This window comes from Hipposideros armiger, unplaced genomic scaffold (assembly GCF_001890085.2).
Source record: "Hipposideros armiger isolate ML-2016 unplaced genomic scaffold, ASM189008v1 scaffold_240, whole genome shotgun sequence".
In the NCBI taxonomy this organism is placed as follows: Eukaryota; Metazoa; Chordata; class Mammalia; order Chiroptera; family Hipposideridae; genus Hipposideros; species Hipposideros armiger.
Window position 1 is genome coordinate 121087 of NW_017731590.1, and position 24873 is coordinate 145959.

The 24873-nt window shown below is 35.3% G+C and overlaps 1 protein-coding gene and 1 pseudogene across 3 annotated transcripts in view; both read left to right on the plus strand.

Moving 5' to 3' along the window:
* DOCK7 (dedicator of cytokinesis 7) overlaps window positions 1-24873 on the plus strand; it is a 97861-nt gene that overhangs the window by 62877 nt on the left and 10111 nt on the right. For all 3 annotated transcript variants that reach the window (XM_019655497.1, XM_019655498.1, XM_019655496.1), the window contains exons 23-32: window positions 6555-6713; window positions 7791-7891; window positions 9930-10122; window positions 11534-11677; window positions 14130-14261; window positions 15809-15823; window positions 21717-21842; window positions 23473-23562; window positions 23681-23917; window positions 24225-24368. In XM_019655497.1, coding sequence (XP_019511042.1) covers window positions 6555-6713; window positions 7791-7891; window positions 9930-10122; window positions 11534-11677; window positions 14130-14261; window positions 15809-15823; window positions 21717-21842; window positions 23473-23562; window positions 23681-23917; window positions 24225-24368 — 1341 coding nt within the window. The remainder of the gene's footprint in view (window positions 1-6554; window positions 6714-7790; window positions 7892-9929; window positions 10123-11533; window positions 11678-14129; window positions 14262-15808; window positions 15824-21716; window positions 21843-23472; window positions 23563-23680; window positions 23918-24224; window positions 24369-24873) is intronic.
* Window positions 1442-2347, plus strand: LOC109389718 (high mobility group protein B2 pseudogene; annotated as a pseudogene).

The following is a 24873-nucleotide window of genomic DNA, read 5'->3' on the forward strand; positions in this document are numbered from 1 at the left end:
CGACTCACAGCAACACATCCAGGTTGAGCTGTTGTTCAGCATCTTAGCTGTAGAGGGCAGTGTCACTGGCCCTCATGTGGGATCCGAACCAGGGCCCTCTGGCGTCCCAAGCCAGTTCTTAGTCAACGCCCCACTCGGCCGGCCCTATAACTTCTTTTTTCTTTAAAGATTTTATGGGAGAATTGGGGAAAGGGAGCAGCCAAGTTGTTATCCTTCAGTCTTAGTTGTGGAGAGTGCAGCTAGCTCAGCTCCAAGTCCATTTGCCATCTGGCCACCCGCAGCTGCTTAGTTCAAGGTGCCGTGATCAATCTTAGTTGTGGGTGGGCGTAGCCCACCATCCCAAGCAGGAGTCAAACTGGAAACCTTGTTTTTAGGAGCATGTGCTCTCACCAGCTGAGCCATCCTGCCACCTGTTGGCAGCTCAGCGGCAGCTCAGCTTGGACACAGTTCACTGGCCCATGTGGGAATAGAACCAGCGACCCTGTTGCTCAGAGCTCGAGCTCTTAACCAACTGAGCCACTCAGCTGGCCCATGTATAACTTTTTTGACTTCCCAAAAGCATAACTACTAATAACCTACTGTTGAACCAAAGCCTTACCGATAATATAGTTGATTAACATATTTTGTATGTTATATGCATTATATACTGTATTCTTACAGTAAAATAAGCTAGAAAAAAGAAAATGGTATTTAGAAAATCATAAGGGAAAATACATTTGCAGTATTTGCTGAAAACAATTTGTGTATAAGGGAACCTGTGCAGTTCAAACCCAAGTTGTTCAAATGTCAACTTTATTTATCTCATTGGATTTTATTGGGTATTACGTGAGCAGCATTGACGACATTAAGTTCATGGAAGATAAACAAAGAACAAAGTATGTGCAAAATTGGTGCTATAAAACTATGGAGAATATATGGCTGTGATTTGGGGACTTTCAATCAATTGCCTGAAGCCAATGTGACAAGACGTGGTCCATAGGTACCTGTTGGATTCCATTGGCTTTTTTGTGGATGTTGTTTGTGTTTGATCCTCAGTGCTTTTGTGTGTGACTTGGGCTTTGAAAATTGAAAAAACTTTATAGTTAATTCAAGTATTTCAGCCCATCATTAATTATGTCAAGTGTTGAAAAGAAAAATGTCAGCAACATCTGAATGAATATCAGACATTTAAATATTATCCTGTAGTTTACTCAAGAAAGTTTTGGGGAATACTATTTCATAAGTTCTTACTTATTTAAAGTTGTTTATACTTCTAAGACAGAGAAGATGTTTATGAAATTTTTGCCTCAGACTTTGAATAATAAAAAGGGTGAGAAGGATCAGCAAAACTTAACAGATAAAGAGCACTTAATAGAAGAAAAAAAAGGTACTTGAGTACCATTTTCTTCTGGCATTAAATATTGTAGAGGGATAAACCAGTTCACACCAGAGCCGAGCAAAGGCAGTGCCTGTGGAGTCCTGCAGTTCTGCGGAACACTGAGGAAAAGCTACCCCCAGGTAGACGCTGTCTGTCACCATGGGTAAAGGAGACCCCAACAAGCCGAGGGGCAAGATGTCCTCGTATGCCTTCTTCGTGCAAGCCTGCCGGGAAGAGCTCAAGAAGAAACACCCAGACCCTTCCGTCAATTTTGCCGAATTCTCCAAGAAATGTTCGGAGAGATGGAAGACCATGTCTGCAAAGGAAAAGTCAAAGTTCGAAGATATGGCAAAAAGTGACAAAGCTCACTATGGCAGGGAGATGAAGAATTATGTTCCTCCCAAAGGTGATAAGAAAGGAAAGAAAAAAGATCCCAATGCTCCTAAAAGGCCTCCATCTGCCTTCTTCCTGTTTTGCTCTGAACATCGCCCAAAGATCAAAAGTGAACACCCTGGCTTATCCATTGGGGATACTGCAAAAAAATTGGGTGATATGTGGTCTGAACAGTCAGCCAAAGATAAGCAACCATATGAACAGAAAGCAGCTAAGCTAAAGGAGAAATATGAAAAGGATATTGCCGCGTACCGTGCCAAGGGCAGAAGTGAAGCAGGAAAGAAGGGCCCTGGCAGGCCAACAGGCTCAAAGAAGAATGAACCACATGAGGAGGAGGAGGAGGAAGAATAAATGGCTGTTGCGTTAATGATGTGTGTGTGTATGCTCAGGCAATTGTTTTGCTAAGAATGTGAATTCAAGTGCAGCTCAATATTAGCTTCACTATAAAAACTGTACAGATTTTTGTATAGCTGATAAGATTCTTTGTAGAGAAAATACTTTTTTTAAAATGCAGGTTGTAGCTTGTTGAGGGCCTACTACATAGTTAGATATTAAGGCTTCTGATGTTAAATGTTACTAAATATTTAATGGTTTCTTTAATTTCTTGTGTGTGGCAGTACAGCAAACCTATAGGAATTAGTATCAATAGTAAATTCTGGGTATTTTAGAATGTTGCATTTTGTTTTTAAAAAGATTTTGTAATAAAATTATGTATATTAAAAAATATTGTAGAGATATCTGAAGATGGTGTGATATTTTCTTTCATTTTAAATAACTTTTTTCCTTTCAGCTGCTCAAGTGATTTTTTTCTTTATATTTAAAATGAAATACCTTTTCTTAAATATGTCATGATGTTGACTGATTTTTGTTAATTTTCTCAGGCACATGATGTCTACTTTTAATTCATTTATTTCAGAAAGTTTTCTTGAGTATAAAATTAAGTATTTGGGTTTTTTTCCAGGGCTTAAGGATTTTCAGCTGGACCAATTATACATATGTTGGATCTGTTTTTTGTTTTACTTTCTACCTATCATTTTCTCTTTCCCTTTTTAACACTTTTGAAATTTCCATTCATTTTTATTGCTTTTCTTATTTCTCTCCCCTGTATTCCTACGTGCTCTTCACATCTCTCTCTCTTTTTTTATTTTTAACCAATTTTATCTTTTAGTATTTCTTTTTCAAGTAGTGTCAGTTCACATGTAAGCTCCTATTTTATTTCATTACTTTTCGATTCTTATCTTTCCGTGAATCCTTTTATTCCTATTTTGTTTTCCTCCATAAAGTTAATGGCTTCATAAATTTTTTATAATTCAAGGCAAAATATTTCATTAGAATTTTCAAGTTTTATGACAGCATTTTTATAATAAGTATTCTTTATCTGGTGAGTTTCACTGATCTTACTTAACATAGAATGAGTTGAATTATCTTGGCCCAGGTATTTGTGGGAAGTTCCTTCAGGAACGTGTTTCTCATGTGATTTTGCTATTGTACACACATCTTGCCTAACTTCCTGAAGTTTCTGGTCAATCCATTTCTGTTCAGTCCTCCCAGATTTTTAGCTCATTTTCTTTTCAAGACAGAGAGTTTTATCACTTCAAAGTGAGTCTCTTATTTAAAATAAGTATTTTTTCTCCATTATTTTTGAAATCTGTACCTTAGGAGTCCTCACTATTTGCTTTCCCCACCTTGCCTTCTATTGACTTCCCATCTTATCATGTCTTGGCAACCCTTATGCATTTTTCTAATATATGGATTATATCAGTCTCCTTATTTTGCTCAAAATAGAGTTATGGATTTTTTTCCTATTCATCTTTTCTTTTGGTATGAAATCCAGAAGTGGGAAATTGCTCTCACAGTATTCTATTTTTAATGGAAGCCAAATCTTATTTCTTAATCCAGAACAGAAGAATCCAGTTATTTTATTGATCTCGTTTAGTTTTCTTTTTTTCTTCTTTTTTTTTTTTTTTAGATGAGCCACCCTGCCACCTATTGGTAGCTCAGCAGCGGTTTAGCTCGGACTGGGACTCGAACCACTGTTGTTCAGAGCTCACACTCGCTCATAACCAACTGAGCCACTTGGCCGCTCCTGATCTTATTTAGTTTTAAAATCAGGTTCCTAAAGTTTGACCACACTTGAAGTTTTCTTGATACATTTTTCTGTTATTTTTGGAAAGCTTTATAATAGGATAAAAAAAGGTAATTTATCATCTTAGTGTCAGATAGTACCTCTAAAAAACAAGAAGTAATTTAAAAACTGGCAGTGATTTCTATAGTTTGCATATTCAACAGGTGTTAGAACAAAGTATTGAGCTGTATACTAGGTACTGTAGTAGGCATTTGGCAAGCATAGATAAAAGGGCAGTCCTTTTTTCAAGTAGCTTAACATCTAGTGGGGAAGGAAATGAACAGATAATGTTCATCTAAACATAGTACTAAGTACCTACTTCGGATGATTGTGTGAGAATTATAAATTAATATTAAGTAAAATATTTGTAACAGTAATTGTCATTGATCAAATGCTGAATAAGTGTTTGCTGTTGTTAATATAATGAAAGGTTAGCACAGAGAAAAATAGCTTATGCACTTAGGGACGGATTTCCAGAAAGAGGAGATGCTTGAACTAAGGATGAAGAATTGCCCAGTCAGATGTATAAGTAGGTGAATAAAGTTTTATACATAATTAGAAAAGCATGGAGATGAGAAAATGAAACAGGCAAACAGAGAAAGATACTTTTTTAGCACTTATTGATGGTTATGGCTAGAAGAGAGAGTAGTAAGAGATAAAGTAATTGAAAAGTCCTGGATTAAGCTATCATAGGACAGATACTTGTTTTGTTTATTACTGTACTCTCAGTTCCCACCACATAGTTTTACACATTACTGAGTTGATAATTGAATTTTATCCTTAAAGCTATGGGCAGCCATTGGAGTATTTTAAGGACAGGAGTAATGTGTTCAGATTTGCATTTTATAAAAATTTCCCTGATGCTATGTGGAAGATAGAGTTGAGGGACAAGAAAAAACGCAGAAAGATCTATTAGGAAGTTATTACAGTAATCCAAGTAAGAAATGGTAAGGAGGCAAACTAAAGCAATGGCATTAAGAATGGAGAAAAGAACAGACTGAAACAGATTAGGGATAGTGTGCATTGGATTTATGGTATGAATAATGAAAAGGGAGACTGACTCCTAGATTTTTGGCCCGAGTGACTATAAGAATAGTAGTACCATTTATTTATTAAGAAATGTTAAAGGCTGGCCGAGTAGCTCAGTTGATTAAGAGCTCGCTCAAGAGTGCGAGCTCTGAGCAACAGGGTTGCCGGTTCAATTACCAGCCTGAACTGAGCTGCCGCTGAGCCACCAACAGGTGGCAGGATGGCTCAGCTAAAAAAAAAAAAAGAAAAATGTTAAAATTGAGGTACCATGAGGTATTCAGATAGAGCCATCTAATAAAATATAATAGCCTGGAGCTCTAGAGAGAAATATGAGCTGAAGACACAGACATGTATACTAGTCAAAAGCAAAGAAATGGATGAGGCTATTAAAAGTATGGCAAGTGAAAAGGTTTCCTTTTTTTTTTAAAGATTTTATTGGGGAATTGGAGGAGGGGAACAGCGTTGGGGAATTGGGGAAGGGAAACAGACAAGTTGAGTTGCTATCCTTTTGTTCTTCAGTCTAGTTGTGGAGGATGTTGCTTCACTGGCCCATGTTAGTATTATCATTGCGCTCTTCCCGGGTGAGGCAGTTGCTCACCGGCCATATGATGGCTGCTCACGGCTGCCAGCCACTCACAGTAACTCACGGTAGCTCACAGCAGCCCACTGCAGCTTCACTGCAGCCTCCACTGTCACCAGCGACTCACAGCAGCCCAGCTCCAGGTTGAGCTGTTGTTCACCATCTTAGCTGTAGAGGGCGCAGCGTCATTGGCCCTCATGTGGGATCTGAACTGGGGCCCTGCTGCTTAGAGCTGGTATCCCAAGCCAACTCTTAACTAATGTGCCACTCGGCTGGCCCGTGAAAAGGTTTCTTGACAGAATTTTTGGTAGCACTGATATTTAAAAGGGGCAACTGAGGAAAAAAGGAGTTGATAAAGAATAAGAAAATCAGGATAATGTGGTACCTGTGAAGATAAGACAGGAAATTTTCAGGGAAACAGTAATCAATACATTTAAATATACAGAGCTGTCTAGTAGAGTACTGACCAAAAAAACCCTGTATTTGACAATTACTACATTATTACTAATAACCCCTTAAGAGTGGGTTCATAGTGGGGAATAGTGGAACAGAAATGAATTTACACTAAAAAAGAATGTAAACTCTTACAGGCATCACTCCAAAGATTCTACCTTTAAGTTACTTTATGCGTGATGTGTGTTAAATTACTTTTATTATAGTAATGGACCTAATGAAATGGACTAGAATTTAAAGACTACATAGACCGCTTCAGAATTTTGTAATGTTGGTCAAGCTTTTTACCTCACGTGTAAAAATGTTATTATTAATAACATGTACCTCATACTAGGTCAATGTAAAGTCCTAGACACAACTTCTAATTCACTTCTAACACATGGGTTTTTTTTAAACCTTGTTCTGTAGCATATTGTTCACAGCAAAATTCTGTTTTATGTCCTTTTTAAATTAAGATTTTAAGATGCATGTTTCATTACTTTTTAACAAATATTTTGCTTAGAGTCGTATTTTTTCATTAACCTTTTCCTTTTAGCAAGTTAAAAAAAAAAAAGAATAGACTTTTTCCTTTAAGCTGTCCTATATTAGATGCTGACCTGACAATTTCTCTGTTACAGAACTTTGCCAGGGTGAAAATGCAGGTAACCATGTCACTATCTTCCTTGGTGGGCACGTCTCAGAATTTTAATGAGGAATTCTTAAGACGTTCTCTAAAGACTATATTGACATATGCTGAAGAAGATCTGGAATTGAGGGAAACAACATTTCCTGATCAGGTCAGAAATGCTATTTTCTAGATCATTAATTGAAGTAGGGTTGTAAATAGACACTTTCCAATTCTTTTTATTTTTTTTTTTATTGGGGTATCGGGGGAAGGGAAACAGACAAGTTGCTATCCTTTTGTTCTTCAGTCTAGTTGTGGAGGACATTGCTTCACTGGCCCAAGTTGGCACCATCATTGCGCTCTTTCCGGGAGAGGCAGATCAGTCGCCGGCTTCTGGACGGCCGCTCATAGCAGCTGCTGGCCGCTCACGCTGGCTGCTGGCTACACACAGTAGCCCATGGCAATCCACCTGCCGTCGCAGGCAACTCACGACAGCCCAGCTCCAGGTTGAGCTGTTGTTTAGCATCTTAGCTGTGGAGGGCAGTGTCACTGGCCCTCATATGTGGGATTCGAACCGGGGACCTCTGGCATCCAAGCCAGCTCTTAACCAATGTGCCACTCGCCCAGCCCTACTTTCCAATTCTTAAATCAAACTTTGTTTTTTATTGGAGGAATCTATATTTTTCTTGCAATCCATATATCATATGCCATAGGTAGGGCCTACTTTTTTTGTTTCAATAAGTCACCCTTCCTTCTTGGAATGTTTAATAAAAAGTATTTAGTTCTGTGAACTTGTAACAAAAAGAAACTTAAACTTAGTCAGTATAGACAAACAAAAACCTTTACAATGAAACATTTTTTTACTTGTTATTAAAAGAGTAATTTGCCTTAAAAACTAAAGTTTCTACAAACTGCCTTTTGGGAAAATCAGAAATGTAGGCGAGAATTTCCTTTTGTGTTCTTTTCTTGTATCCACTATATCCCTATATCTTATTTCTACTTATAGCTCTACTTGTTTCCAGGTGAGAGAACTGAAAAAAAAACAAAAGTCTGCTGAGGAATTTATATAAAGTTTACTATTCCTAATCCACCATACCCCAGCATACCTACACTCTTCAGAACTGTGTCAATATCATATTATTTGTTTTGAAATCTTCAGATGCTCATCTGAAATATCTTCCAAACTAATTTAGTAATTGTGAATGAATGGCAATTGAAGAATATTTTTTCATATAATTCTCTGCTGCAGGTCCAAGATTTGGTTTTCAATCTCCATATGATCCTTTCTGATACTGTCAAAATGAAAGAACACCAGGAGGATCCTGAAATGTTGATTGATCTAATGTACAGGTAGCATTTATTTGATTCACTTATACCTTGTATAATGGGCTTAAGTTAGTAAGACACACAGAAAATATTGGATGAAAAAAATAAACATTGAGATATTAAGTCATTTTCTAACGGTAGATTGAAAAGTCAAAATGTACTTTTTCCAGGCTGCTTTTTCGAACTATGCATAATTGTTTAGTATATTTATTGATTATCAGAAACATGAAGATTTAAAAAAATAATCATAACACATTTAACATGTTGGTGTCCTAGGTGTCCTTCCTAGGAAGACTTCCTAGGAAGGCCCAACACCCATATTTTATATGTAAAAATAGGTCCTTTAGGAAGAAAATACAGTGAATTGTTTTATCATATTAATTTTCCTGACTTTAAATATGGTTGTGCCTATAGAATAATATTTCTAGGGGCACATTTTGAGAATTTTGTAATTCCTATTGTATATTGAAAGATGTTAAGTAAAGCTTGAGATTTTTTCTTTGCCGTATGACCCTCTCTTTTCACAGTTTTGGAGTTCTTTAAAGGCACATATAAAACAAATACTTTCTTTATAAAAAAGATGATGCAATGACACTTCTATAAATCTTTTTTTCCTTGAATATGTAACTCCTTTATGTTCCCATGATGAACACACAAATTCTCATAGTTTTTCTCTTACCGATTATTTTCTTAATGGCCAAATTTTAATATGGCATGTCTTTTTTTAGTGTGTTCCCTCTCTCCTCCCCCCCCCAAAAAAACTGGTATTACCCATCCCATGGGCCCACAACTTCCTATTTCTCTAAGTGTAATCATAGACATTTTCATATCACCCAAAAACTTCTCTTAATAGGTTATGTTAGATAATAGAAACCTTTGTAGGTAAACACTGAGCCAGCAACCTAAACTCCTTTTCAGCTTTGGAAGCAAATACTACCATATTTGCCGGCGTATAAGACGATTTTTTGGCCCTGAAAAATATGCCTCCAAGTGGGGGGTCGTCTTATACGCCAGGTACACTTCAGATAGACTGCCCATAGTGCTTGCCCCGTGCCATAGTGGCCTCCCGATGCCCGCCCACTTCATTCCACATACCGTTCAGGCATCAGCAGCGCTGCTGGGTGTATGCTCGGCTGTTATGCGATTTTGCTGTTATGCGATTTTACCACACTCGCAAAATCGCACAGCCGACCGTACACCCAGTATGATAGCGCAAAATCGCGAATCGCGATACCATACTGGGTGTCTGGTCGGCTGTGTGCGATTTTGCGAGTGTGGTAAATTCGGGTTACCGTATATTTCTTTACATATGCATTGAAGATTCGCGATTTTGCGCTATCATGGTGCCTGTTAGAATGTTGAAGAGCTCGCACTTGCACACTAGTGAGGTCCCAGGGAGATGCTGATGCAAGGGTGGACCAGACTGCTATAGTGACAGGGCGGGCAAACAGGGAGCAGGGACCAATCAAATCAGGCTTTGTATACAGCCAACAGCCAACCACAATACTGCACCATTGTACAGTACAGCATAGAAAATGTCGACCAGTCAAACCCCTATCATCCCTATCATGGCACCAGCCAAAAGAAGGAAGTATGATGCAAATTTTAAACTGAAAGTTATAAACTTTGCTAAGGAAAATAATAATTGTGCTGCTGCAAGACAATATGGAGTAACAGAAAAGATGGTTCGGGACTAGAAATCAAATGAGAAAGCATTAAAGAGTATGCCAAGGGGTAAGTGTGCATTAAGAAGAGGCACCCCACACTGGCCAGAACTCGAAAAACATGTAGCAGACATGGTGGCTCAACATCGCCAAAACGGTTATGTGGTGACACGAAATACAATACGCTTGTTTGCACTTCAGTGGGCCAAATCAAATCTGATATTGTTTTACCTTTTATTTGGTGTGTGGAAGGTGTGCGGAAGAGGGGGTAGTCTTATACGGCGAGTATATAACAAACTCTGTATTTTGAGTGGAAATGTTAGGGGGTCGTCTTATACGCCCAGTCGTCTTATACGCCGGCAAATACGGTAATTGAGAAGAATTTCTGTTCTACTTAGAATTGCCAAGGGCTACCAGACCTCTCCCGATCTGCGACTGACCTGGTTGCAGAACATGGCTGGCAAGCACTCAGAACGCAGCAATCATGCTGAAGCCGCGCAGTGCCTGGTCCACTCAGCAGCACTTGTTGCTGAATACTTGAGCATGTTGGAGGACCGGAAGTATCTTCCTGTGGGGTGTGTAACATTTCAGGTAGGAATCTGCCAGATTTATATTAAATCAAGGTATGTGCTTTTTGTGGTTTTAACTTTTCTCACTGGTGTTCAGATTTATTCATCTTGTAAGAAAAGCATAAAGACTAAAGGTATGCTTCATAAGATGAATTAACATTTCACTATCACTGTCATTAATACATTTTTAGGGAGTACTTTTTGTTAATTCTCTTTCCACATTTTCTTACTTCTGAATTATTGGTGCTAAATTTATTTTCTCCTCCTATGGACTTTATAGCATTTATGGAATGCACTCAGAATATTGAGAATCAGAATTCAGAAGACACTCTTAATTGGCTTTTACTTAATATACCAGATAAACTACCGTTCTCCAGCCTCTGTATAAAATATGCTAACACCATGACTCAAAGATGATAGTTTACTCTCTAGTAAGGTTACATACTTCTGACTCACTAGTTGAATTCTTTTCTTTCCAAATCAGTCATGCTTTGCTTTTCTTCAAAACCTGTTAATGCCAGGTTTGGAAAATTTCAAAATTTAACTAAATATTATGTCCTCTGATGAAATCTGAATGCAAAAAGAAACTAGTTATTGTTTCTCTGAAAACTAAGTCAAATGATTGCCAAACACTTGATAAAAGTGAGTGTCCAAAATAATTGCTGTTGAATTAACTTTGGACCAGACAAATACAAAAGACTGTGAGAAAAGCTCCTAGAAATGTAGCCTAATTTGATCATCTTTTTAAGTTCAAATTTTACTCTACTCTAAAGAACCAAAACTGGAAAAATTAAGTGACAGTTGCATTGTGGATATTTAGTCAAGAGAGATTACGTGGAACTCTGATAGGAGACCATACACAAAAACCTTAGATCTACTTCAAAAAATTTACAAATGAGTATATAACTACTGTAAATGTTTAGGTTAAAATAAAATACTTAAGGTATGTATGCATCATTTCTTTTTTTAGAAATAGTGGTTGATCCCAATATCATTAGGTAAAAGGGCTTTTATTATACCTGAGTTTTTTCATCAACTCAATGTATGTTAGGCAAATCAAAGAGACCATTTTTGTACCTTAATTTCCCTCAGAGGGAGTTTTGACGAGATCAATTAAATTCAACACTGTTTAAGTCTGCTTAGATGTCCTGTGTCATATTGCTATTTTCCTCAGCCCATGATTTAAAAAATTTTTTTTCTCACTTTTATTAATGGAAAAGTTGTCTAGCAATGGTGTTATATTTTATTGTCATCTTGAAAATACAAAATGTTTTTGGAAATTTGTCTTTGCTCTGTGTGTTGACTACCCTTTTTTTTTTAACCTAAACTGATAATTATATTTCACCTTCAACTACTTCTTCATATACATCTTTCATGCTAAGAAATTAAATTTATTAAATGGATTTCACAAACCTTTTCATTTTTACCCCTAGAATATTTCATCTAATGTTTTAGAAGAGTCTGCTGTCTCAGATGACGTGGTATCTCCAGATGAAGAAGGTATCTGCTCTGGAAAGTACTTTACTGAATCAGGACTTGTGGGATTACTGGAACAAGCTGCTGCTTCTTTCTCTATGGTAGATGACTCTTGTTCATTCTCTTTCCACAGTTACATACCTATGAATTATTAGGGCTGTGTATATTTAGTCTCTCAGCCTAAGATCCTGCTTTTTCTTTATGACAGTTTTCTCTAAGTACCTTAAGAACTATCTAGGAACAAATTTTCTTCCTAAATTCATCATTGCTTACTCCTTTTTGTCTTACTCTGTCACTTCCGCTAGTGTTTTTTATTTGCTTGTTTATTAACCAACATTTACTCTATAACAGATTTTTTTTTAGTTTACAAAACTTTTACTACCAAACATTTTCTAAAACCCTAAAATTCTATTTAAAAAAATAAAAATAAAAAGCCCCTGGATGATTTAAGTTCCTGTTTGGGTAGACTGACATGGCTGTAGATGTAGAACTTGTCTGGTGGGTGAAAGGGAGGCTCTTCTTTTGAGTGTGTTGAGCATTTTCCTGGTGCTCAGGAAAGCTATGGCCGCTCATCCCATTGGTTGCATAGTGAGCCCTATTAGGTAGGGGTAGGGGGCCAGGCGCTTGTTTATCAGGAGCTTTATGAACTACATCCTAGATCCCTTGTCTGACTTAACCCTGCTATGCTATAACCCCGTCTGTGTCCCTCCCCATCTGTATGGGAAGAATTGAAGCAGCCACATGGATCTGAGATAGGATGTTTATTCATGGAAAGATAGCTAGCCAAACCCATGCTTACTTTCTTGTAGTGTGGTGGATAGGGTCACCTACTCTCTGTGACTTTTCTCCTGAGTGTGCAGTATTTCAGCACCAAGGTTTAAGTTCATGTTAGCACAAGAGGGAAGCGTGAGGTGATATGCAAGGCTGCCCCCCTTCCCCACTGAACAGCTATTGGGAATTGGTACGTCTTCTGGCCTTAACCCTACCCTGAAATCTGTTGATTGAGAGTATAGATTTAGAAGGCATACAGCTAGAATTCAAACCCTGGCTCTGCTACCTTAGTAGTCAAAGCACTTCAGACACAATCTATCAGTGCCCCACTTTCCTTATCCATTAAATGCATCTAATAATAGTACCTACCTCATAGGAATGTTACCAGGATTAAATGAGTTACTATATGTAAAGTGCTTATCATAGTGCCTGGTTCCCGTTAAGAACTAGTGTGTTTGGCGTTGTCATCCTCTTCATCGTTATTGGCACTTAGAACCAGCTCACTTAAATATAATGATTAAGACTCTAAGGATATTATGTGTTGGTCCACTTTAAAATTTCCTGTCTTTGAGAACCTTGTTCTTATTTCTCCCCCTACATCTCTGCCCCTTGCGTTTCAATTTATGTGATATGAATTAGCAGAGGGAAAAGGATTTTTTCTATTAATGGAAAATTTTAATGAATATACATACACTGTGTGTGTGTGTGTGTGTGTGTGTGTGTGTGTGTGTTTGTGTAATTTTAATTCATAGTAAGTCAATTTAGATTGTGGTACAGTGGCCTATATTACAGAATTTCTTTTGCAGTAGCATGTAATTATGAATTTAATTCTTTTTCAATTAATTTAATTTTAATTAAAATAATTACTGGGGCATTTTAGTTGCACTAAATATATTTCACTATTATAGTTACAGTGATTGCATTGTATATATACTCCTGTGAACTGACTAGAAAAATATAAGAACCATGTGTTTATTTCCTTGGGAAAGTATGTTTGCAGATTTGTGAGGCAATGGGAACTCAGTGGCTGTTGGAAAATTTTTTAAAAAAACCTCTCTCTTTCCTCACCAAAGCCACCAATCCACGATTAATAAGAACGAGAGAATGGAATAGCAGTACAAACACATTTTGTCTTTCACTCTGAGTATACCAGTGCAACCCTTGCCAACACCACTGGCCAAGTAGCCGCGAGTGGAATAAAATCTGGTGGCTCAGAACCTTTTCATCTTTTGTTAAAGATCAGTGATTTTTGCACAGGAGATTTTCAGTAAGATTTCCTGTGCCAATTTAATATTTTGGAAAAGTAAACAATTATAGTTTCCTAGGTTGCCAAAGGTTACCTGATATCTGTGTAAACCAATGTAATAATTGGATTTCTTTTATTCCTCTGCTCAGAAATAGTTTCTGCAAAAGTTTATATGCATATATAAGTACACACATAACACACCTTAGTCATCTAATTACTGAATAGATAGAAGCAGAATATCCAATTCAAATTATATAAAAATATAAATATGCATATATGTATGTATATTAAATGCACACATGCATACATACATGTATACCCATCCATCAATCTAGAGGAGACTACATTGTGCAAAGTTCTTTTATTAAGCTTTAGTAAAATTAAAAATTGGAACTGTTTCTTTTTAGGCCTTCTTGAAAAGCTTCAGTGGTATTGTGGTATTATCTTAGCAGAAACATTGTGAATTCATAAATTGTAAACATTTACTTTCTTATTGATGTAAAAGAAAACAATACCTTATATCATTATTCTTATAGGCTGGCATGTATGAAGCAGTTAATGAGGTTTATAAAGTCCTTATTCCTATTCATGAAGCTAATCGGGATGCAAAGAAACTATCCACAATTCATGGTAAACTTCAAGAAGCATTCAGCAAAATTGTTCATCAGGTAATGATTGCAATTTCTAGCTTCAGTATAAACAGAGAAAACTGTCTAAAAGTATTAGTGTTGCTTTGTACTGATGTCAAACTAGATTCTGTGAAATGACCATTTTAATCAGGTTACAAATGAACAGTGTCAGAATGATGGTTCAGGGCCAAAGCAAGGCTCATTAACACAAAATGAATTTACCTAAAGTAGATTATGATCATCATAAACGTTCCACATAGCTTTTCTTCTTTTTTTTTCACTTTTTTTTAGTTATCACTAGTTGCCAAATTTTTTCAAATTGTTAGTTACTTTCTGTTACACGGTGTGTTATAATTATGAATCTGATTTTTAAATGAATTTCTATTCCTTTGCTGCCAAAAGAGTTTTCATGTTTACATTTTTTATTAAATGATATGAAAATTTAATAAACCTCTAATATTTTTAGTGATTTAACTGTTTTTCCTAGATGTTTCCATTCTCGCATCCTTTGATAGATTTCTAATATGAAAATAATGTATAAAACGGTTGTCTTATGTTTATTCAATTATAACAGTGTGACTTCCATACTTGTTTATAGTTCGTGGAAATCACATATTATCACCAAAATTAAAATCGAAATCCACTTGGTTTAAAAATGAAGTAGACTACTGGCAACTGATGTCCCTGAAACTAAATCCCTGGCTCTATTGAAATACTCGGAAATATCCTGTTGAGCCTCCTCCCTCTCCACTTTTCTATTCCCTTTCCTGTGCTGCCCGTGCTGTTATCTGCTACTGCCATCATCTAAGAAAGAAGTGGAGTCTTGAATATCCACTTCTGTATTCAGTACTAGTCCTACTTTATTGTCTGTCAGCTTGACCTCTTTCTTGCCATGGACTAAGCTGTTCTAGATGAATTGATATAATCTAAAAACTTTAACAGTCTTAAAATAGGGCTGCTATACTGTTAAGCCAGAATGTTATTGTCATCTACCAAAATATTGAAGTTGCAAAAGATTTACTGGATTCATGATCATAACAGGTGGGTCTTTTTTATAATCAGTTATACTGTCAAAGGAATCTCACCCCAGCTTCTAGAACTGTAAATTGCAAATTATACATGTATGGTCTGGAACATCTAGAGCTAGTAGATTCCAAGAAACTTTCATCCATTTGTATCAAAGGCATTTGAACAAAATTGCAATTTCTATTCCAATTTACCCTGGGTAGTTCAGTCAAGTACAATTCAGTTTATTTAGAGATCTAATTTAGACACACACATGGAACAAGCAGTTGGGTATCTTCCCCCCAAAATTTGTACTTTTATTTATAAAGTTTTTAAAAGGTGAAATTATAGCTACTAGGTTTTGAACAAGCAATTTATAAAAGTATCAGAGGTCTTAAGTGAAAGAATATGGTGTTTAAAAATATCCTGGTGTCTTCTATTCATGGAGAAGAATTTATGGTATACGGTATACAGTGCCTTTACACTGCTGAACTCCCTTTGGCGTTTTTTTTTTTTGGTTGTTCTTTTTAAACAGTTTTTTTTTTTTTATGACTTGCCCTTTTTTACTTTTTATTATACAGAGTACTGGCTGGGAGGTAGGTAATGTTTTAGTTAGTTAAAGACACTAATAGATTGATTTGATCAGATTTCTTATGCCAATGCTTTGCCCACATGTGCTAGCTGTGGGCATTCTGTTGCTATCTGCTATCAACTGAATTCATTAACCAAAGAAATTTTGTTAAAATACTGTAAGCTATTGTTTTTAAATTATTATTAAGAGGTTGTAGGCAGTGCATGGAAATCCACATGTTCCACTAATGAGATTCTTTGGTAAATGAGCCACTTTGTCATCACTTTAGTTTGTTTTTATCCTTTGAAGCATTTTCTTTCATCAACATTTACACAAAGATTTCTTTTTTTAACCATATTGTTTCACCTCATTTTACAGAGGTCGATTTATGTGTTATTGCTCAGAGGTGTAAATAGAAAATACTATATTTTGTCTGATCTAAGATGCCATCCCATTATTTTATATGCCTTTAAGAAAGAAAAAAGAAATTTGTGTATCGAACCACAACAGCCTATCAGTTGAAAGATGAATGCCAATTACAGAGATATTAAAATGTAGGCCAAAAAAAAAATGTGCATCTTAGAATTGATGAAAGAATCTGTTAATTAGATCTTGAGTCACTTCACCTAGAGTATAAGCACTACTAAGGAGAGAAATTTAATTCTCTTTTGTCATTTAAATTTGGGGGGGAGAAGGATAAAGAGATTGAGAGAACTTGAAATTTAATTTGACCTCATTCTGACTGTTCGATAACTAGTGTTTAATGAAGACTATTTGTGCTTCCTTTTATGTAGTAAGTAGTTGGTTAGGCTTATAAAAAGTTACATGTAAATCAAATCTTACCTGAAAAATGCCAGGAAGAAATTGATTGCCATTGTTTTTAAATTTTTCTATAAAGGAAAGAATTCTATAAAATGTGCCCTAATTTATTTTGATGAGGTAAAGCAAGGTATTAATAAATCAGATTTATTTAAAGCTAGGTGTATTTGTAAAGTTAGTCTGCTTTGCCTCTCACTTGGTAGTCAAGTTTATGTTGCCTGAACAGCTTAGGCTTTCTCTGTTTGGTTTTGCATTGCAATCCTTGTCTTGGGACCCAAATAGAAAACCTTAGGAACAAATGTTACTACTGCATTGTCTTCCATTTCTGAATTGGTTCCTACCTTTTGCTTTTGTACTTTTACATGCACCTTAATTCTCCAGATTAAATGTGTATGATCTTATTAATATATAATATAGAATCCCTCATTTCTGTAGCCCAATTAAGACATATATAAAGAGATTTGTCATGGTTATCAATGAGTGATAAAGTTCCTTATGGATTTCCTAACATTAAATGGAATTAGCTGAAAAGTAGGTATAAAAGAAGATATATTGAAACCTCTGAGCAGTTTATTACTAGTCTGCTTGATGCTAAATCGACCCCTGAAAGGTATGATTTTCACTGGTTATGACATTAATATCATTCTGTCATCATGTTTATTGCATGGTAAAAGTCACACAGGCTTTATTTTCTTGTTTAAATTCTTGTCACTACCTTTCACTGGACCTTTAGCTGTATAGCATCTAAAATTGTTGCACGCTTGTTTTTTGCTTTTTCCTTGTAAAACTTTAATGGATGCTTGCATTTTAAAAAATGTGTTTGCTACCATTTGCTGCTTATTTGTTTTGAAATTTCCCTAATTAAAATGCTTTCTGTTTTCTCTTCTCTCTTGCCCCTGGTTGCTGACCCTACTCCCTACTTTTACTATTGTCTCTTGTGGTAAGTTCCTATCTTGTGAATATTTTTCTTTTTGACTCAGAAAACTTCAGTAATTTCATTTTTTCTAGAAACTATGTTTCCTAGCTAATTTCCTAGTACTATTCTCAAAGAACTCTCACAGTAAGGATAATTTATACATTATATAGAAAGTCTTTGAATTGATAACTCACTGTTTGATTTATAGGAAAAGCCCTCTGGGCTTATATATTAGCAATGTGTTTCATTTTTCATTATGCTCCTTGATTTGGTATAAATTATTTGAGTTGGCAAAGCTTTTGGGGGATGTATGTGTGGCTTTGTGTGTGTATGTAAAAGATAACTCTAAAACCTAACACTTAGCAATTTGGTAACGTGTTTACCATGCAAAATAACAAGTCATGAACACCTCATGAATCATGGTGGCTGTTAATCTGCTGTGCCAGTTTCAGTACCTTAATAGCTATTCAGTGGTCACTTTTATTTTCTCTTTTCCCAAGTCCATTTTTTAAAATAATAGGAAATAAAGTGTGTGTTAAGAACTTGGACTAAGGTGTCAGATATATTGGACTTTATCTCCCAGCTCCATCATAGTGAGGTCAACACAATGTGACCTTGGGCAATCTACCTTTCCTCAGCTCTAAAATAAGGGGGGAAATTAGTGGCACCTAGGCTACCGCAGAGTTGTGATAAGAATTAACATAATGCATGTAAACTGGATAGCCAGTGTCTAGCACATATTAAGTACTCAAGAAATATTGGAGATTACTATTTTTGTTGCTACTATATTTATTATTATCATCATTACTCTTACTTGAAATCTTAACACAATTTGGTTAATAAAATCTAACAAGTGTTATGTTCCGAAATTGAGATCTTTGACTAAATAAACTGATAGTAGTGTATGTGTTCTTCAAGAGGAATAGATCTAATAGAAGGGAAGGGAATTACCACTGTGTGAAATACTAGTATGCCTATATGGAAATCAGTTAACTTGAAGGAAGCATAGTGGAAGACAGTTGGGTGAGGATAAAAGAAATTAACCTCTTTTATATATTCTGGAAATATATAATTCGCCCAACAGAATGTTTCTTATGAAATAAAGATAAATAGAACTAGAACAGGTTTAAGATATATTTGTCATAAGAGATTTCAACCATTAGAGACATGAATAGATGAGGAGGTGGATTTCCTTGTCTGGGATATAGTTTTATCACCCATAAGATCGTGGACTCAATAAGTAGAACTGCTAAGGAAGAATAAGTTGAAGTGTGGGAATGATGAGAAGTTCAAAGAGTTCATAACAGTAAAGGAAGACAATGTTAGAAAAACATAGGCTAGATTATAAGAAGTGATTTAAAAAAAAAATTTCAGCTGACTGAGTGGCTCAGTTGGTTAAGAGCTCGCTCTAGAGTTTGAGCTCTGAGCAACAGCGGTTTGATTCCCAGCCCGAGCTGAGTTGCTGCTGAGCTGCCAACAGGTGGCAGGATGGCTCAGCTAAAAAAAAATTAATTAAAAAAATTTTTTTCAAAGGAAAAACAAATATATCCTATGGTCCAAACTCTGAAGAGGAAATAAAGATGAAGTGATGTTTTTCCTGAGATGAAGCTATGTGATTATGCTTTCATGAACCTGATAGGGTTTGACACTAAAGAATTCTAAGTTGAAAATAAATTTACTCAGACTCTTAACTTTCCTTCCTCTGCTTCTCCCTTTCCAACTTTAGTACACACACATTCATTTTCAGTTCCAGTAACTCCTATAATTACCTCTTTGAGCTTATGGCCTCCATTTTCTCCCTTACTCTCTGCAGCCACATTGGCCACCTTCCTAGTCTCCAAACATACTATGTAGGCTCCTGTCCTCAGACCTTTGCACTGACTCTTTCCTCTGTCTGAAAAGCACTTCCCCAGAGATCCACATGAATAATGCTCATACCTCCTTTACATTTTTGCTCAAATGTCACTGTGATAAGACCTATCCTGACCACCTTCTGTGTCTCTTGTTCACTGATTTATCACAAATGTCTGGAACAGTTTGCTGACACATAGTAGACACTCAAATATGTGAATGGATGAATATATAATTTCCCTTACATACATTCTGTTTCATGACTTTGTATCCTCCTTTCTTTTCCCTTTATTTTTCTGTGCTGCACTGTTCTTGCCTTTCCTCCCATACCCACTGTTCATTCTTTGAGTTGTAGAACCTGTCTGTGTGTCACCTCTTGTGACCTGGCTCCAACAGGATTAATATTTCTCTTTACCACTCTTTAATTATAGCACATAACCCTTTGAATTGTAATTATTTGAATACATTTTTTACTCAAGAAGCCAGATCTTATTTTCCTATTACTGATGAATAGTGGCTAACACGTTATAAACACTCAGTTTTTTTTCCTTGAGGAAGCAAATAAAGTTTTAAATGGCTGCTCAGTAGTTCAGTTTCAAGCTGCATTAATAAAATTCAAGTCCAGATCTAGGAAGACAGTAAGCCCACTGATCCCTTCACTGATCATATCATATGAGCAGTATTATGTCCATCTCTGACATACCACACTTTAAAAGTGGCATTAGAAAAATAATAAAATGCAAACAGGATAGTAATTACTGTCATATGAAGATGATGGAGAAATGGAAAGTTTAGCTAAAGGAAACAGATCCTAGTAGCTGTCTTCAAATATTTAAAAAGCTACAAAATATTGAAGATTTGGAATAGTGTTTTAATTTGGAAACCTCTGAGAGGAGTACAGCCGGAATAACAATATTTTAATATTTGTGGTTTTAAAAAGAGGACTGTATATGTCTATGTGTATATGACATTTTTGAAAAGTAAAAATCACAAATTATCAATTTTCTCAAATGTCTTGTATTTTCCATGCAGTTTTCATTCCTTGATTATGTCAAAAATTTGCTCTTGTTCCATTGCATATTGATGGTTTTAATCAGAATTTTGGTTGAATATATTTAATCTATCTTGAAAGATTTCCTTTGCTATAGAGATCATTTAATTTTTATATCTGTTAAATTTTCAAATAAAATAGCTTGTGAAAAAAATCTTAATTAGAAACCTCAAGTTTAACTCCAAAGACATTTAAAAAAAAAACTTTACTTCTTCTGGATAAAAATGTGGGGATATTTTTAGTCACTGTACTCTTTTTATTGTTATTATAAAACTGCTAAATTAAGGATCAGAGTTTCCCATTTTGCTTAACTATCTGTGACATTTATGACTTATTTTATATGCCCTTTTGTCTTTTCAATAAGAACCCAATTTAGGAAAACTAAGTAGAAATGTCTTTCTATCTAAATTGAAAGAATTGCATAGAAAGCTTTCAACTATGTTATCCTTATTGAAGGGATTTGTTTTCAAATGCACTGTGTAAGAGTGACTTAGTGTACTTCAATACTGGAAATGAATGTGTGGTTAATGTATGCAGTGGGTGGTTTGGGGACTGTAGAAAACCAACTCGTCTCAACTCTTTTTTTAATCTTTCATTCTTATATTTTTTTTCCTGTTTTTATTCCATTTTTAGTTACTCTTCCACATGTAAATGTTTTTATTGGCACAGGGATACTGATTGTAAATTTTTGCTTTAGTGCTTCTATTGTAGATAGTCTTGACATTTACAAATTGTCTACTCTATGCCAGGTGCTATATACTTGCCTCCTAACTTTTATGATTTCATTTAATATATGCAAAGAGATTATATAAAGGCTAATGCTAATTTTAAGTGTTAGTGTTGTTTTTAAATTTAACGTTATTTAGTATGCTCTAATTTCAGGAAAATTAAAAGACACAGTTCATGTTATTCCAACCGTCTTTCCTAGCAATAAGGAAAATGAGTGAATTTATTTCAAAAAGAAAAACAAATATCCTGGACTTAAGGCATAGACCAATGTGAAGTAGTCACTTGGTACAAACCTTGAAAAACATATACCACATATGATTTAGTCACTTGGTAAAAGCCCAGTTACATAATGTTATTTGTTAGAAATAATGAAAAAAGAAAGATTATTACTTTGTTTTTTACCTTCATTTGAGAAATAATAAAATATTTTAATTTTGAATTAAAACTTTTTGCAATGTTTTGGAAATGTTATACTAAAATAATTTAAACATGTGAACAACAAAAAGACTTTGTATTAAAGTTTTTTTATTTTCCTAAACCTAGGATGGTAAGCGGATGTTTGGCACATATTTTCGTGTTGGTTTTTATGGAACCAAGTTTGGAGATTTGGATGAACAGGAATTTGTTTACAAGGAGCCTGCCATAACCAAACTTGCAGAGATATCTCACAGATTGGAGGTGAATGCTGTGGTGGTTCATAAAATGTCTTTAAATTGTAATGATGAATAGACTTTCAATCCAGGTCTAATCATTTAATAAGCCAGATCCTGCCAAATACACTACTCATTTAGAGTATAAGGATTTTTGATAAGTACAGTAATACTCTTTTGACTCTTTCAAATCTTTTATGGCAACAGTAAAATAATACTATTAACTATTTTTTTCAGGCGCTATTTTCATACATATTTTAGAAAGCCCTACACCCTTTAGAATTACTCCATATTTATGGAGAAATATCTAGTATTATCACATTTTGTAGAAAAAGGCATAAGGAATTGAGTAGCACCTCGTGATGGAACTAGAACTCCCCCCAAAATTTCTGACCCAGAACTTTATTTCTTGGGCCTAATTGAGTCCCAATGAAATATCTTTAGAATTTAAAAGCCTGAAATCACACTTTCAAAACACCTTGTAGAATTCCTTAACCTTTAGTTATACTTCCACATATAAATATTTTTGTTGGCACAGGGATACTAATTAAATTTTTGCTTTAGTACTTTTGAATAGTCTTAATTTTTACCATAAATGATTAATTTTTATATTTATGAAGCTAACCAATCTTTCCTGCTAAAGTTATCCTTTCAACCTTTCTCTGTTCTTGTCACTCAAAATGTGGTTCAGGGACCAGAAACTGGCATCACCTGGGAGACTGTTTCAAATGCAGAATTTCAGGCCCTTATCCTAGACCTTCTGAATTAATATCTGCATTTTAACAAGATCCCCAGGTGATTTGTATTCACACAGAGTTTGAGAAGCACTGCTTTAGGCTTTTTTTAAATTCTCAGCTGATGTTAATTTCTTGAATGTTATATTTTTACTAGTGACTTTATTGGGCTCAACTTCTATAAATTGGCTTAAACTGTGACTTTTGGTTTTTCAAGAGGCTTGGTAAGTCTCGGAAAATGTTGAGACAGGATTTCCCAAACTTAATTTAAAAAATTATCTTTTGGGGAAGAGTAGGGTTTCTCCTTAGAGGATTCAGATTTAATTTTTCCTTTCAAATAGCTCCATTCATTGCCCATGCTGCCACTCAGTGCCATATGGAAAAGTCACTACATTCTTGACTCAGGGTTGCCTTTTCAAAATCTAAACCTGTACAGTACTTCAACAAGTCAATGCTTTTACTTAAAAATTCTGGAATATTACATTAAATTATTCAATGATGTCTTGCTCATCGACCCATGTCTGCAGGACATCAGGCCACATCAAATTCAATAAAAGATCCTATACATCAAAGATACTGAATTTATTTTGTTTATGCATTCTGTTCCCTTTTTGTTTTTCTTGAGGACCTCTTGTGGAATCCTGTATTTTTATTGAAGAAAATAGTTATTTTCTTCTATTTTATGTTATTTAAAGTGAGTAGATGGGGACAACACCAAATAAATATGGACTGAGACCATGCCAATTTGTAGACTAAAGACAATTTTTGTGAACCTAAATAATTATTACTTTGTAATTATTGTGGACATGATTGTACAAGAACTTACTAAATGGCCTAATTTTACTCAGGAGCCTCCCTCAGGGGCCTTCTCTGTTCTCTAGTACTGTTACCTTCACGTAAAAGATTTATTTTTCTTTATTGTAGGGATTTTATGGAGAAAGATTTGGAGAAGATGTTGTTGAAGTAATCAAGGATTCTAATCCTGTAGACAAGTGTAAATTAGATCCTAACAAGGTATGGATGATAGACTGTAATGACACATAGGCATATCTTTGAGGCTCTATGATTTTGTTGGAGAAAGACTGAATGATGATTTAACAGTGAGGAAATGAAGGACTTTTTCCTTTCCCAGGCATATATTCAGATTACCTACGTGGAGCCATACTTTGACACATATGAGATGAAGGACAGAATCACATATTTTGACAAAAATTACAATCTTCGCCGTTTCATGTACTGTACACCCTTCACTTTAGATGGGCGTGCCCATGGAGAGCTTCATGAACAATTCAAACGGAAGACCATTCTGACTACTTCTCATGCTTTTCCTTATATTAAGACAAGGGTCAATGTCACTCACAAAGAGGAGGTAAGTTCACAAATGGGGAAACAAATATATTGGCGACATGTGAGAACCCTCATGTGGTAACATACTAGAACTTCACCCATTTTTGAGTCATTAACTTTAGACTAGTTTTCTAAGTCACTAGCTCACCCTCAGCTTTTGCTTTAAAAGGGTGATTTTTGTTTTTCATTAAGGCATCCAAAATTTGGGATTTTATTGTTAGATAAAAATTTATAATTGGTCTTCACTTTTTTCATAATTGATTATATTTAAAGCTCATTAAATAGTTTTTTTATCTGTACATTGACCTAATAGATGTTATTTCACCCAGATCATCTTAACACCAATTGAAGTTGCTATTGAAGACATGCAGAAAAAGACACAGGAGTTGGCATTTGCAACACATCAGGATCCCGCAGATCCCAAAATGCTTCAGATGGTACTCCAGGGGTCTGTAGGCACAACAGTAAATCAGGTCAGTGCTTTTTGCTAGTACTGTTTGAGTTATAAATGGAATTTGGAATGATTTTATTATTATATTTTACAAAGATCACAAGGGTGCCTAATCAAGTGAAAAAGATAAGTGTTAGAACTGGTTACAAAAGACACCAAAAGTATAAGTGAAGGTAAACTGAAAAACAAAAATTTTTAGTATAATCTCAGTTGTTAAGGTTTTTACATGTGCCTTCTACAGTGCCTATGTTTTTCTACCTATCTGTTCTTAAACATTCTTGTAAGAAGGAATTGATTCACTTAAAATAGCTTTTCCTTTAAAAGCTTTTACTGAAAGATTGTGCTCCAAAAAGGAGGGTTCATTTTCAGAGCTGTGTACAAGCATGTGATCATGTACTCTCTTAGATACTCCCTGATGTTATTTTCTCCAGATTTCCCCAATGAGCTGTGAGGAGTAAATAGGTAATGTTGAATCATTTTGAAAATGTTGATAATACACGGTGTGATCAAACAATACAGTGAATGTT